Here is a 12074-nt window from a genome sequence, read left to right on the forward strand (position 1 = left end):
ACAGTCTCAATACCTTCACCTACTTGTTGCACGACAATCAGTCATCGAGGCAGGTGGAATTTCAAACTCAAAACATTTGCTGCCTCAGCTGTAGCCTATAGCAGAGAACCAGCTGGTTTACCAAAGTAAGTACTTCGACCTTAGGCAGGATTGAGGAACAAGACCACCAGGCAGAGCGGCCTAGCTGTCTTCCTCCTCGCAGGTGGCCTGAGAGCGAGCAGGGGACACGGCCCCGGGATCCCAGAGATTCCCCAGAGATCACAGACACAAATAGACGCGCACTCAAAATTGCATCCTTGTGCCTAACCGCCAATTTCAAACTTCCAAGACCTGCCCTGCCGGGTTTGCCCTCCCCGTTTCCCATTGGCCATGAGTCAAAGGAAGAAACAATTTGATTGGCTATCTCTTTCACTTCCTCTGTCCCTTTAAGGACTTGGGCAGGGCCTTGTTGAGGTATAACTGTCCATCATAGGAGTGGGAACGCTGATTGGTCCAGACGTATCTGGGCCCCGCCCGCGCCGTTCCCCACGTTCAAATGCTGCGGCGGGACGCCCGGGCTGGAGTGGAGTGCTGACTGGCGGGGTCGGCTGAGCGTGAGTCTGGTCCCCTCACGCCCAATTTCCCCTCCACCCCATTCTGCAAGACCTGGGGAAGGGCCTCCTCCACCCACACCAATACCGGCTTTGCCCTTCGGAGCCGGGAGGGCGGCGGTTCCGCCCCCAGGGCTTCCGGGGGTCGGGAGGGTCTTCCTAGACTGGCGGTGCACTGGCCCACTTCCACCAGAGCCGAAGGGTCGGCCCGGCGATGCTGGGGCCAGAGGAGTTGTTCCTTTCTCAAGCTTGGTGGGGTCCTGTGTTTATTCTGCCTTGCTTCCTGTCAGCATTACTAGTGGGGGCCGGCAGCGCCTTAGAATCTGTGTGACCTTAATTTGCTTTAGTGTCTTCATACTCTTCGTACCCATCCATCATTCCTATTTCCTGCCTCTTTTACTCTGTTCCAGCCCCTCTGGTCTCCCAGCTACTGTTAGAGAAGCCCAGGCCCTGCCTCAGAACCTTAGCTCTGGCTGTGCCCTCTGCCCGGGATACTTTTCTTTCCCCAAATATCAGCAAGGCTTGCTGCTTAACGCCCTTCAGATTTTGGTTCAAATGTCATCTTCTCAGTGACGTTACTCTGATGCCACTGTTATACACACTGCCATGCCCCAATTCCCCCATCTTGCTCTTTTTCTTTTCTTTTTTTTTTTTTTGAACCCCATGGCGCTTGAAACCTTTCAACATACCTGTATTATGTAGTTTGCTTATTTTCAGTGATTTATTCAGTAGCTATTAGTATTTATGTGCCGGGCTATATGTTTCCCCACTATATGAAGATAAAAGTCCCTGCCCTGGTGGAGCTTACATTCTAAGGAGGGCAGATAAACAAACTTTAAAGTAAGAGAGTATGTCAGATAAGTGTTACTCCTGTTACACTGAATAAAAATATGATTTTTAATCTCCGTCACCAGATTGAGCATCCCAAGACCCAGTGGTGGCTGATTTTCACCTCCCTTTCCTGATATCCTGAGGGAGCTCGGGATCTCTCAAGACCTTGCTGCTCAAATCTGCAGAACACATTTAACCGATCTCCCTTCATCACTAGTGGGGAGATGCTGAAGTTCAAGTATGGAGCACGGAATATGCCGGATGCTGGTGCTGCTGAATCCATTGCCAGCCGGGCCTCCAGGTTGAATCTTTTCTTCCAGGTAACAGACTGGCTTGCCAACTTTGCTCACCTCTGTGTGTTTCCTTGGAACCTCTTTGTTACCTTTGCTTTTGTTATAGGACTGAGGCTAATCCAGGAGAAAATCCCCTTTGGTGTTTCATATGCGCTGATAGTTTTGGAAAGGATCCATTGTTCAGACAGGAGTGGGTAGCTGAACTTGCCCTGGAAGGAAGACCTTTTTTATGACTTCAGTACTAAAGTTTGTCCTTTTATTAAAGAAAAGTAATTAAACAAAGACACTCTTTTGACCGAAATTTCTATACTTGTAATCCTATAGAAATATAGAAATCTTTTTCATTCAAGAGATGTTTATAGTTTAGATTAAAAAAAAACAGTTTTGATAAATACCACACCTGTGAAACCCGCTTTCCTCTCAAGATACAGAACATTTCCATCACCCCAAAGGATTAAAACTTGATGTTGTCAGATTTTTTTTCCACGTAGATTTCTAATTCTTTTGTTTCTGATGTAGGTGGAACACCGTTGATGTAGAAATCCTTGTTTGACTTATGTATTCATATAAGTGAAAGGGACAATACAGATAGTGGTGAAGATTTAGGTTTGAATCCTGGCCCCAGTACTTGTTAGCTGTGTTACCTTGGGCGAGTCAGTTGCCTTCTCTGAATCCATTTTCCGTTCTTTATAATAGAGGTTATAACACATAATTTACAGAGTTATGAGGATTAAATGAGATAATCCATGTAAAGTACTTAGTTTCTTGCCCAGCGCTTGGTAAGCCCTATATAAATGGTAACTGTTATTAATAAGTGTAGAAATAGTATTAGTGACAGTAATAATAAATTTTTTTTTAGCGGTCTTTCCTGATCTTTTTCTTTCCAATTAATACATGCTCTCGTAGACTTTTTAAAAAAAATTTATTTAATATTTGGCTGTGTTGGGTCTTTGTTGCTGCGCGTGGGCTTTTCTCTAGTTGTATAGAGCGGGGGCTACTCTTCGTTGCGGTGTGCGGGCTTCTCACTGCATTGGCTTCTCTTGTTGCAGAGCACGGGTTCTAGGCGCGCGGGCTCAGTAGTTGTGGCTCGTGGGCTCTAGAGCTCAGGCTCACTAGTTGTGGTGCACAGGCTTAGCTGCTCCACGGCATGTGGGATCTTCCTGGACCAGGGCTCGAATCTGTGTCCCCTGCATTGGCAGGTAGATTCTTAACCACTGCACCACCAGGGAAGCCCAGTAATAATAAATTTATGTTCACATAGCAGTAGTTATATTTAAGAAGACATTTTTGTATGATACTATTTAATAGTAATTTAATAGTAATACTATTAAATTTAATAGTGTTTAATAGTAATACTGTTACATTTAAACCAACCATACTGGTTTAAATGTAATAGTATTTTACAATGTTATATTAGTTTCAACACTAATACGATCTTGAGAACATTTTTCCCAAGATATTGGTATTGGGGAATGTTCAAACAGATCAGAATGGGGACAGATAGAAAGTGTAGGTGGGACCATCCCCATCACCATTTAAGTCATGAGCCATTTTTCACTAATGAATAGTCTATTCTTAACCTCAGCTGACTGAGTGCTACCACTTTTTAGCCCCTTTATCGTTTTACTCCAAAACTTCCAACTTATGACAGAATTTATTAAGGGCTTATCATGTGCAGATGTGGAGGGAGACAAAGGCTTGCCCAGAATCACACAGCTTGTAAATGGTAAAGCCACGCCCAATTTTTGGTCTGTGGGTATGTAACTGCTGGGCAATACCGCCAGAGTATGTCAGAGTTTATTAAGTGTGTCTTGTACTTAAATGTCATTATAACAGCAAGGATTGTGGATAAACCCCTAATTCATCTTTTTTTTAAACTAATGAGTTCCACCCCACCCCCAGGACAGCTGCTATTTGCAAGTGTAGCATAACCCTAACATTCGCCTTAATATAAACAGGTAAGGATACTGTTTTTCCCCCTTCCAGCTGAAACTGCATTCCTTCTTGGATGGGACTTGAACCCAGCCAAAACTCAGATTGGACTTGAACCCACGATCCCAGACTTAGGAGGGGACTTGAACCCACTGTCGTTTAATTGAAACCGCTCACCTGGTGTCAGGACTTACTGAAGCTCAGGTTCTCTTGTCTCAGCACAGAAAAGACAGAGTGAGTTTCTTAGCATAGGATGCTTGTGAGAGATACAAACAGCCAGCAAGGGAATGCAGCCCCGAGAACAAAGAGGGGCTACATTTTTATAGTCAAAGAAAAAGTGGGGAGGGGAGAAGACCATCTTTTTTCTCATTTTTGGGCAGACATCAAGGCTTACATCATTAGTTCCTCCTTTCACCCTATATGATCTAACTGGGACTGTCATGGTGCTACTTAAATCATGTATATTAGCAGGAGAGTGAAAACATATACTAAAATATGCTAATTCACCTCGGGTTTCAATATAATGTCCCCTTTCACCTAGTTTCTTTCTCCTTTCACCTGTATTTCTGTCTTGGCTACATGCAGAAATGCTACTCTTCAAGGACCATTAACTTCCTGACTTCGTGTAAAAAGATTCAGACCCCATATCTATTGTCTTGTGTTTTAGCTATCAGGACTTGTGGCTTTAGTGTGCTTGGTACTTGGATGCACCTGGTCTTCCTTCAAGGTAGTATAGATTGTTGCTAGGTTACTGGATTCTTTTCTTGAGGGGTCATTAGCTTATAACAGTCTCCCAGACTCCCTTAAAATTCCCTCTCTGTCCTTAATCCCCTAGTGGGATTTCTAAACTATTTAATTATCCTACTCCTATCCCTATCCCAGTGCCCTTTTAATGAGGTTTGAATAGAGAGTAGTGGTTTTGTTTTCCATTTAGGTAAGTACTTTAGACAGGCTCTCAGTTTCTACTTAACACAACTTCCCCACAAGCTCTAGGTCAGTGGTTGGCAGACTTTTAGATTTTCGAGCCAGCAAAATTTTACAAATTTGCTGGGCTGACCTAGGTTTGCCAACTTTCTATTTTGCCAAGTAAGGAATGTAAAAAACACACAGAAAAAAGAAAATCATATTATCTTCTGGTCCTTTTATTTCATAAAGGACATTTTAAGAAATACCATGAGAGGAAGGACATCGTTGCAAAATAAAGGACCGTTTTACAATTTGAATACACGTAGCTTTATAAAAGAGTCATCATGCAGTGTTCATCTTTTCTCATTTCATGGCAGACTTGAAAACTTTGTTAGGACTCAGTACTGTATTTGGGAACAGCTGCTTGAACGCATTAAGGAACAGAAGAAACAAAGAATCTTAGTTTCCCAGTTAGTGGTAGAACTCTGAAATGACAGAAGGGTGTCTTTTTGTGACCCAGTGCTTCACAAACCTGGCTGAGGTCTGACTCTCTAGGGAGGACTTGTTACTAAAACATATTCTAAGCTACAAACTGGGAAATTCGAATTCAGTAGGTTAGGGTGGAACCTGAGAATCTGTTTTTTTTTGTTTTTTAAGTGCTCCAGTTCTCCAAGTGATTCAGATGTAGCCAATCTGTTTCTGTTATCCAGTGCTGTGTAACAAACCACTCACAAAGTTTAAAACCACAGTGATTTATTTTGTCTTATGATTCTGTGGTTGGCTGCGTTCAACTAGGTGGTTCTTCTGCTGGGGTCACTCACGGGGCTGTATTGAGTTGGGAGCTTGGCTGGGACTGGAACATTTGGGTGCCAGCTGCTGGCTGGGGAGCCTCAGGGTTCTACTGACCTCTCTTCTCCAAAGGTCTTTCATTATTCAGTCAGTCTAACCTGGGGCTTGTAATTTTTTTCTGTGGATAATAAGTATTTTAGATGTCATGGGCCTTACGGTTTCTGCTGCAGCTAGTCAACTCTGTCATTGTAGCACAGAAGCAGCCATAGACGATGTGTAAATTAATAGGTATGGCTGTGTTCCAATAAAGTTTTATTTATAAAAACACGCAGTGGGCCAGATTTGGCTGACCCCTGGTCTAGCCCAAGCTTCTTGACTTGGTGGATGGCTTCCCCAAAAAAGCAAAAGTAGAAGCTGCCAGACTTCTTAAGGGCTCCACCTTGAACTGGCACATGATCCCTTATGTCACGTTCTGTTGGTTGACGTGAGTCATGGCGATGGCACAGATTCACGGGGAGAGGAAATAGATTCTGACTCTTGGTGGGTGCAGTGGCAAGTGCCTTCAGAGTTAGAGGAACTGTTGGTGGCCAGCTTTGCAGAGAGACCTGCACACAATTCACAGCTTGGCACATGGGATTCATTGCTCTAGACCAGGGGTGCAAACTCATGTCTTTGGGGGCCAGGGAGTGTAAAGGAGTCAAGTGAGCCAGATGGAAGAGCTGCGAGTCAGGTCTGCAGTGAAATGCAGACCACATCCGTTACCCAGAGGGGCAGCGCTCCTCAGCTGCATCTCAGCATTCCCAGGCAGGAACGTGGGGGCATTGTTGGCCAGATCTGCCAGGGTCTCACGAGAAGCCAGAAATCTTCCCCTCCCCCGCCTTTTTTTTGGTGTGAAATCTCCTGATTTTTCAATATTGGCAGATAACTCAAATTATTTTAAATACCACAGGCCAAACAAAACACGTCTGTGGGCTAGATGCAGTTTGCCAGTTTGCAGCTGTTGCTCGAGATCGTGAATAAATTCATCTTTAGTGCAGTCACTCCATTTACACGACCCTAGATTGTTCAAGTGAACTAAACTGAAGTTATGTCAGCAAACCTCTGGGAACACAGGGAGGAAGAGGCAATCATTGTGTCCTAGTGCAGAGACATGGAGATGTGACAGGACCAGCAGGGTTCAGAGTAAATGTCCCCACGAGCCTCAGACTGTTAAGAAAGAAGGACCTTTTCTTTTTTTTTTTTTTTTTTTTTGGTACGCGGGCCTCTCACTGTTGTGGCCTCTCCCACTGCGGAGCACAGGCTCCGGACGCGCAGGCTCAGCGGCCATGGCTCACGGGCCCAGCCGCTCCGCGGCATATGGGATCCTCCCGGACCGGGGCACGAACCCGCATCCCCTGCATTGGCAGGCGGACTCTCAACCACTGCGCCACCAGGGAGGCCCAGAAGGACCTTTTCTTATTCTTGGCATGCTGGTGACGTTTTTCTCCCGAGGTGCTGGAGGAAGAAGCCCACGGTGATGGGATGTGCAAGTGATCACTTAATGACTGTCAGTGGATGTTGCTTTAAAGAACGAGGCCACCGAATTATGTCGTTAGTGTGTGTCGTGAGCAGTTAGTCGAGTTGGTGGCTTGCAATTTACTCTGCGTGGATGTTATTGATCAAAGCTTTTCATTATTGACAGTGTCTCCATCTGCTGTTTGCTGTTTTTAGGGGAAACCACCCTTCATGACTCAACAGCAGATGTCTCCTCTTTCCCGAGAAGGGATATTAGATGCCCTCTTTGTTCTCTTTAAAGAATGCAGTCAGCCTGCTCTGATGAAGATTAAGCACGTGAGCAACTTTGTCCGGAAGTGTAAGTGTGGGGGAACTTTTTCCTGAAAACTGTCCTGCTTAGAGAGAACTAGAAGGATGCCAGAGGCGGGATGCGTTTGTGGGCAGTGGGAGTGGGTGGGAACTCTGCTTTAGACGGACTCACCTTCAAGGTCAGCTTCCACCTTCGGTCTCTGGGAGACCGGATAAGTCAGGCCTCTTGGTTGCAAGTGACAGAAACTCAAACTAGCTTAGGCCAAAAAGTGAATTAAAAAATTTTTTTTACTTTATTGAAGTATAGTTGATGTACAACATTGTGTTGATTTCTGCTGTACAGCAAAGTGATTCAGTTATATATATTGTTCTTCATTATGGTTTATCACAGAATATTGAATATAGTTCCCTGTGCTATGCAGTTGGACTTTGTTGTTTATCCCAAAAAGTGAATTTTTTCTGGCTCATGAAACTGATAGTCCAGGGATGGGTCAAATTTTAGGCATGGCTGGTTCCAGGGACTTAAATAACGTCCTCTGGCTCCATCTTTACACTCACTTAAAGCTGATTATTCATTAGGCATTATAAGCACAGTGCTTAGCGCCCACAGTATTTAATTTTAATACACTGAATTTATTGTAATTAGTTTAATTTATTTTAAAATCATAAGAAAAATGTGGGTATGCTAATAATGTATAATGATTCTGGATTATATTCATCTTTATACCAATGCAGTCATAAAAAATATATATTTTTATGGAGCAAGGGACTGATGAAGGCAAAAGTGCCTAGGGACTATGGAAGTCATGAATTGGCCCTGCCCGCACCTTGTTGTTGTGTTTTATTTATTTATTTGAAAGTATTTATTTATTTGGCTGCACTGGGTCTTAGTTGCGGCATGTGGGATATAGTTCCCTGACCAGGGATTGAACTCGGGCCCCCTACATTCGGGAGCGTGGCGTCTTAGCCACTGGACCACCAGGGAAGTCCACGAATGCACCCTATTCTCGACTCTCCTTGACTTCCACGTGGTGGGGAAGTTGACTGCTGGTTCCCCAGTTTCGTATTTTTTCACGTGACCCCGGTGTTTTACGACCAGCGCTGATTTTGCCTCCCAGGGACATTTGGCAGTATCTGGAGACAGTTTTGGTTGTCACAGCAGCAGGGAGGGGCTCATGGCAGCTAATGAGTGCAGCCCGGAGACGCTGCTGAACATCCTACAGTACACGGGACAGCCCCCCACCACCCAGAACCCTGGGACTAGCGGGCCTTTCTCTCTCACTGTGAAATCTCAGGGCCTCTTCCTCTCCATACGGCTCTTCTGTGTGGTCTGTCCATGAAGGGTTGGCCAACTACAGCCTGGGATACCTGCTTTGTAAACAAAGTTCTGCTGGAATACAGCCACGCCTGTTCCCTGTGGCTGCTGTCACATCACAAGGCATTTGAGTAGGCGTGACCATATGGCCTACAAAGCCTAAAATATTTACTGTCTGGCCCTTTAAGAAAAGGCTGCTGACCCCTGGTCTACACTCTAGCAGAGGTGGCTAGACCTCCTCCATGGCAACTCAGGGTTTCCAAAAGCACAAAAGTGGAAGCTGCCAGGCCTTTTTTGGGCTCAGGCCTGGAAGGGACGTAGAATCTCTTTGGCTGCATTCCACTGTTTGCAGTGAGGCATAGGGCCCCACAGATTCCACGTGCCAGGGAACTATGTATATCTTCCACTGTCTATGTTCATGCAATCCCAGGGAAATTCTCATTGGCTCTGCTTTGGGTCACTTGCCCACCCCTTGACCAGTCACTGGGCCAGGGTGTGAAGTACTGTGATTGGCCTCATCTAGGTGCCCAGGGGTCCAGGGCACTGTGATCACCAGGACCTCATGGAAAGGGGGATATACATTGCCCAAAGGACCTTGAAGTTTTGAGTGGATTAAACCAATGTATTACTAAGTGACTGTCGGTACCCTGTCTATTCTCAGTGCCCTCATCTGCGAAATAGGGGAAAAAGCATTATCTCATCAATAGGGATTGAATGAGTTAGTGCCCAGTCCAGGCTTATCATGTTGCCTGGCACGTAGAAACAATCAATAAATGTTACCCAATAATGATAACCATAAACCTCAACGTTTAATATATTGTGTACCTTTAACTTGAAAATGTACTTGGCGTATTTATTCATGATTCTGTGTTTGAATAAGCTCCCACCTTATTTTGTGGAATATTTAAATTCTCAAATAGGGAGTGGGAGGGGAAGGGGAATTATGTGACAGACTAATTTACTGAGCTATCAACATGCACCTTCTTTAGTCTTGAGATTGCCCTCCGCTTCCTTTAAAGCCGTGGATCTTCTAGACTCATTCAGTAATCAGGGGACTAGACTTAGTGAAACATAGATTTTTCAAATAGAATCCTCTTCCAGGCAGATGTTTCATATTTATATATATATATTTTTTTGCGGTACGCGGGCCTCTCACTGTTGTGGCCTCTCCCGTTGTGGAGCACAGGCTCCGGACGCGCAGGCCCAGTGGCCATGGCTCACAGGCCCAGCCACTCCGTGGCACGTGGGATCTTCCTGGACCAGGGCACGAACCCGTGTCCCCTGCATCGGCAGGCGGATTCCCAACCACTGCGCCACCACGGAAGCCCTGTTTCATATTTTTTTTTTTTTTTTTTTGTGGTACGCAGGCCTCCCACCGCTGTGGCCTCTCCCGTTGCGGAGCACAGGCTGCGGACGCGCAGGCTCAGCGGCCATGGCTCACGGGCCCAGCCGCTCCGCGGCATGTGGGATCTTCCCGGACCAGGGCACGAACCCGCGTTCCCTGCATCGGCAGGCGGACTCCCAACCACTGCGCCACCAGGGAAGCCCCCCTGTTTCATATTTTTAAAGAGGCTTCCTGGAGAGTATGGTTGAGAGACTATGACTGGAAAAGGGTGATTGCATTAGTATGCTTTCTTTTCCCCCCCCTTTGATTTTCTGTTTTGGAATGTAAGCTTCATTTCTCTGTGGGAGGAAGGGTCCAACAGCTCTTACTGCATACGTTTCTCGAGTCTTGGCATAGAGATGGAGATTTTCTTCAGGGACTGTTGGAGGAAGTGAGACAGAATAATACAGCCCTGAAGCAGTGCCCCTAGCTTGGGCCAAGAGAGGGCAGGGAGCTGGCATCTGGGAACCAGGGAAAGGCTTTTTGTTTCTTAATTGTTATTTTAGCCCCAGTGCCTAAAACAGTGTCTGGTTCACAGAAGGTTTTAATAAATATTGGTTGACTGACTATTGCTGATGAACAGAATAAGTAGCAAAATCTTAAGTAGTATATCACATATTTTGTGTAAAAAAAAAAAACAAGCGTGATATTAAAACATGCAGACAAAATGTTGATAATGGTTAAAGTTGGGCTGTTCTTGGTGATCTGACAGTAGCTGAAATTCTACCCTCTTTTAACTAGGTTCGCTGCAGGCAAGCATATGTTCACAACCTTAGTACTTTGGGCAAAATATAACTTTAAGAAGTTTTTTCCCCCTAATTGCAAACATGATACAAAGTAATTATTTGCAGCAACATGGATGGACCTAGAGATTATCATACTAAGTGAAGTATGACAGAGAAAGACAAATATCATATGATATCACGTATATGTGGAATCTGAAAAAAATGATACAAATGAACTTATTTACAAAGCAGAAATAGACTTGCAGACATAGAAAACAAATTTATGGTTACCAAAAGAGGGGGGAGGGATAAATTAGGAGTTTGTGATTAACATATACACACACTGCTATATATAAAATAGGTAACTAACAAGGACCTACTGTATAACACAGGGAACTATATTCAATATCTTGTAATAACATATAATAGAAAAGAATCTAAAAAAGAATATTTATGTATGTATAGCTAGTCACTTTGCTGTGACTGAAACTAACACAACATTGTAAATTAACTATATTTTAATAAAAATATTTTAAAAATACAAAGTTAAATATAAAAGGTCAGAGTGGGAGAAAATCCCTCAAAATCTTTCCTAAGATAACCACTGTTAACGATTTGGTGTGTAGTACTGCAATTTTTCTTTTATCCTTAAAAAATATTTATTATGAAATGTTCAAACATACCTGAAGGTGAAGTGACGAGTGTCATGAGCCCCCGCATACCAATCCACTAGCTTGAGCAATGAACCCTTTTCCACGCATGTTCTAACATTACTGTGTTTTAATTTTATGCAAAATGGCTCATATGTTTATAATGCTTTTGCCACTAGGTTTGCTCACCTAGCAGAATATTTACTTGACAGGTGTTTATGGAGCACTCGCTATGTGTCAGCTTCTGCTTTGGGTACTGGGTTTACAGTAGTGATCAAAACAGAAAAAATCCTTGTTCTTTTTTTTTTTTTTTTTTTTTTTTTTGCGGTACGCGGGCTTCTCACTGTTGTGGCCTCTCCCGTTGCGGAGCACAGGCTCCGGACGCGCAGGCTCAGCGGCCATGGCTCACGGGCGCAGCCGCTCCGCGGCATGTGGGATCCTCCCAGACTGGGGCACGAACCCGTGTCCCCTGCATCGGCAGGCGGACTCTCAACAACTTGCGCCACCAGGGAAGCCCAAAATCCTTGTTCTTGAAGAACATGGACTCTAGTGGAGGTCGAGCTACTGAATTCTTTTAAACATGTGTCTAATATTCTTTTATGTGGGTGGACTCTTAGGCTGTTTCCCCTTTCCTACTAACGGACCTCTAGGTTGTTTCTGATTTTTTTCCTGTAACAAACAGTGCTTATCATAAGTATCTTGATATGTATGTCTTTGGAGCATTTCTGTGAAGGGTGAATTCCTAGAGATTGAAGTGTCGCAATACTGAGTTTCAAAAAAGGAAGCAGTACACTCATCTGTGGTGGCTTTTGCCTCCTGGGTCCAAATATATATCTGACAAGGTCCTTCTTTGACT

At 44.4% G+C, this 12074-nt stretch overlaps 1 protein-coding gene across 1 annotated transcript in view; it reads left to right on the forward strand.

The window, feature by feature from the left end:
• Nucleotides 1-1645: 1645 nt before the first annotated feature.
• The window catches only part of CIT (citron rho-interacting serine/threonine kinase), a gene marked incomplete at its 5' end in the record, with an annotated part of 168347 nt that continues 157918 nt past the window's right edge, over nt 1646-12074 (forward strand). Inside the window, 2 exons of the mRNA XM_079718132.1 lie at nt 1646-1741; nt 7052-7193. Coding sequence (XP_079574258.1) covers nt 1646-1741; nt 7052-7193 — 238 coding nt within the window. The remainder of the gene's footprint in view (nt 1742-7051; nt 7194-12074) is intronic.

Source organism: Hyperoodon ampullatus (genome assembly GCF_949752795.1).
Source record: "Hyperoodon ampullatus genome assembly, chromosome: 13".
In the NCBI taxonomy this organism is placed as follows: domain Eukaryota; kingdom Metazoa; phylum Chordata; class Mammalia; order Artiodactyla; family Ziphiidae; genus Hyperoodon; species Hyperoodon ampullatus.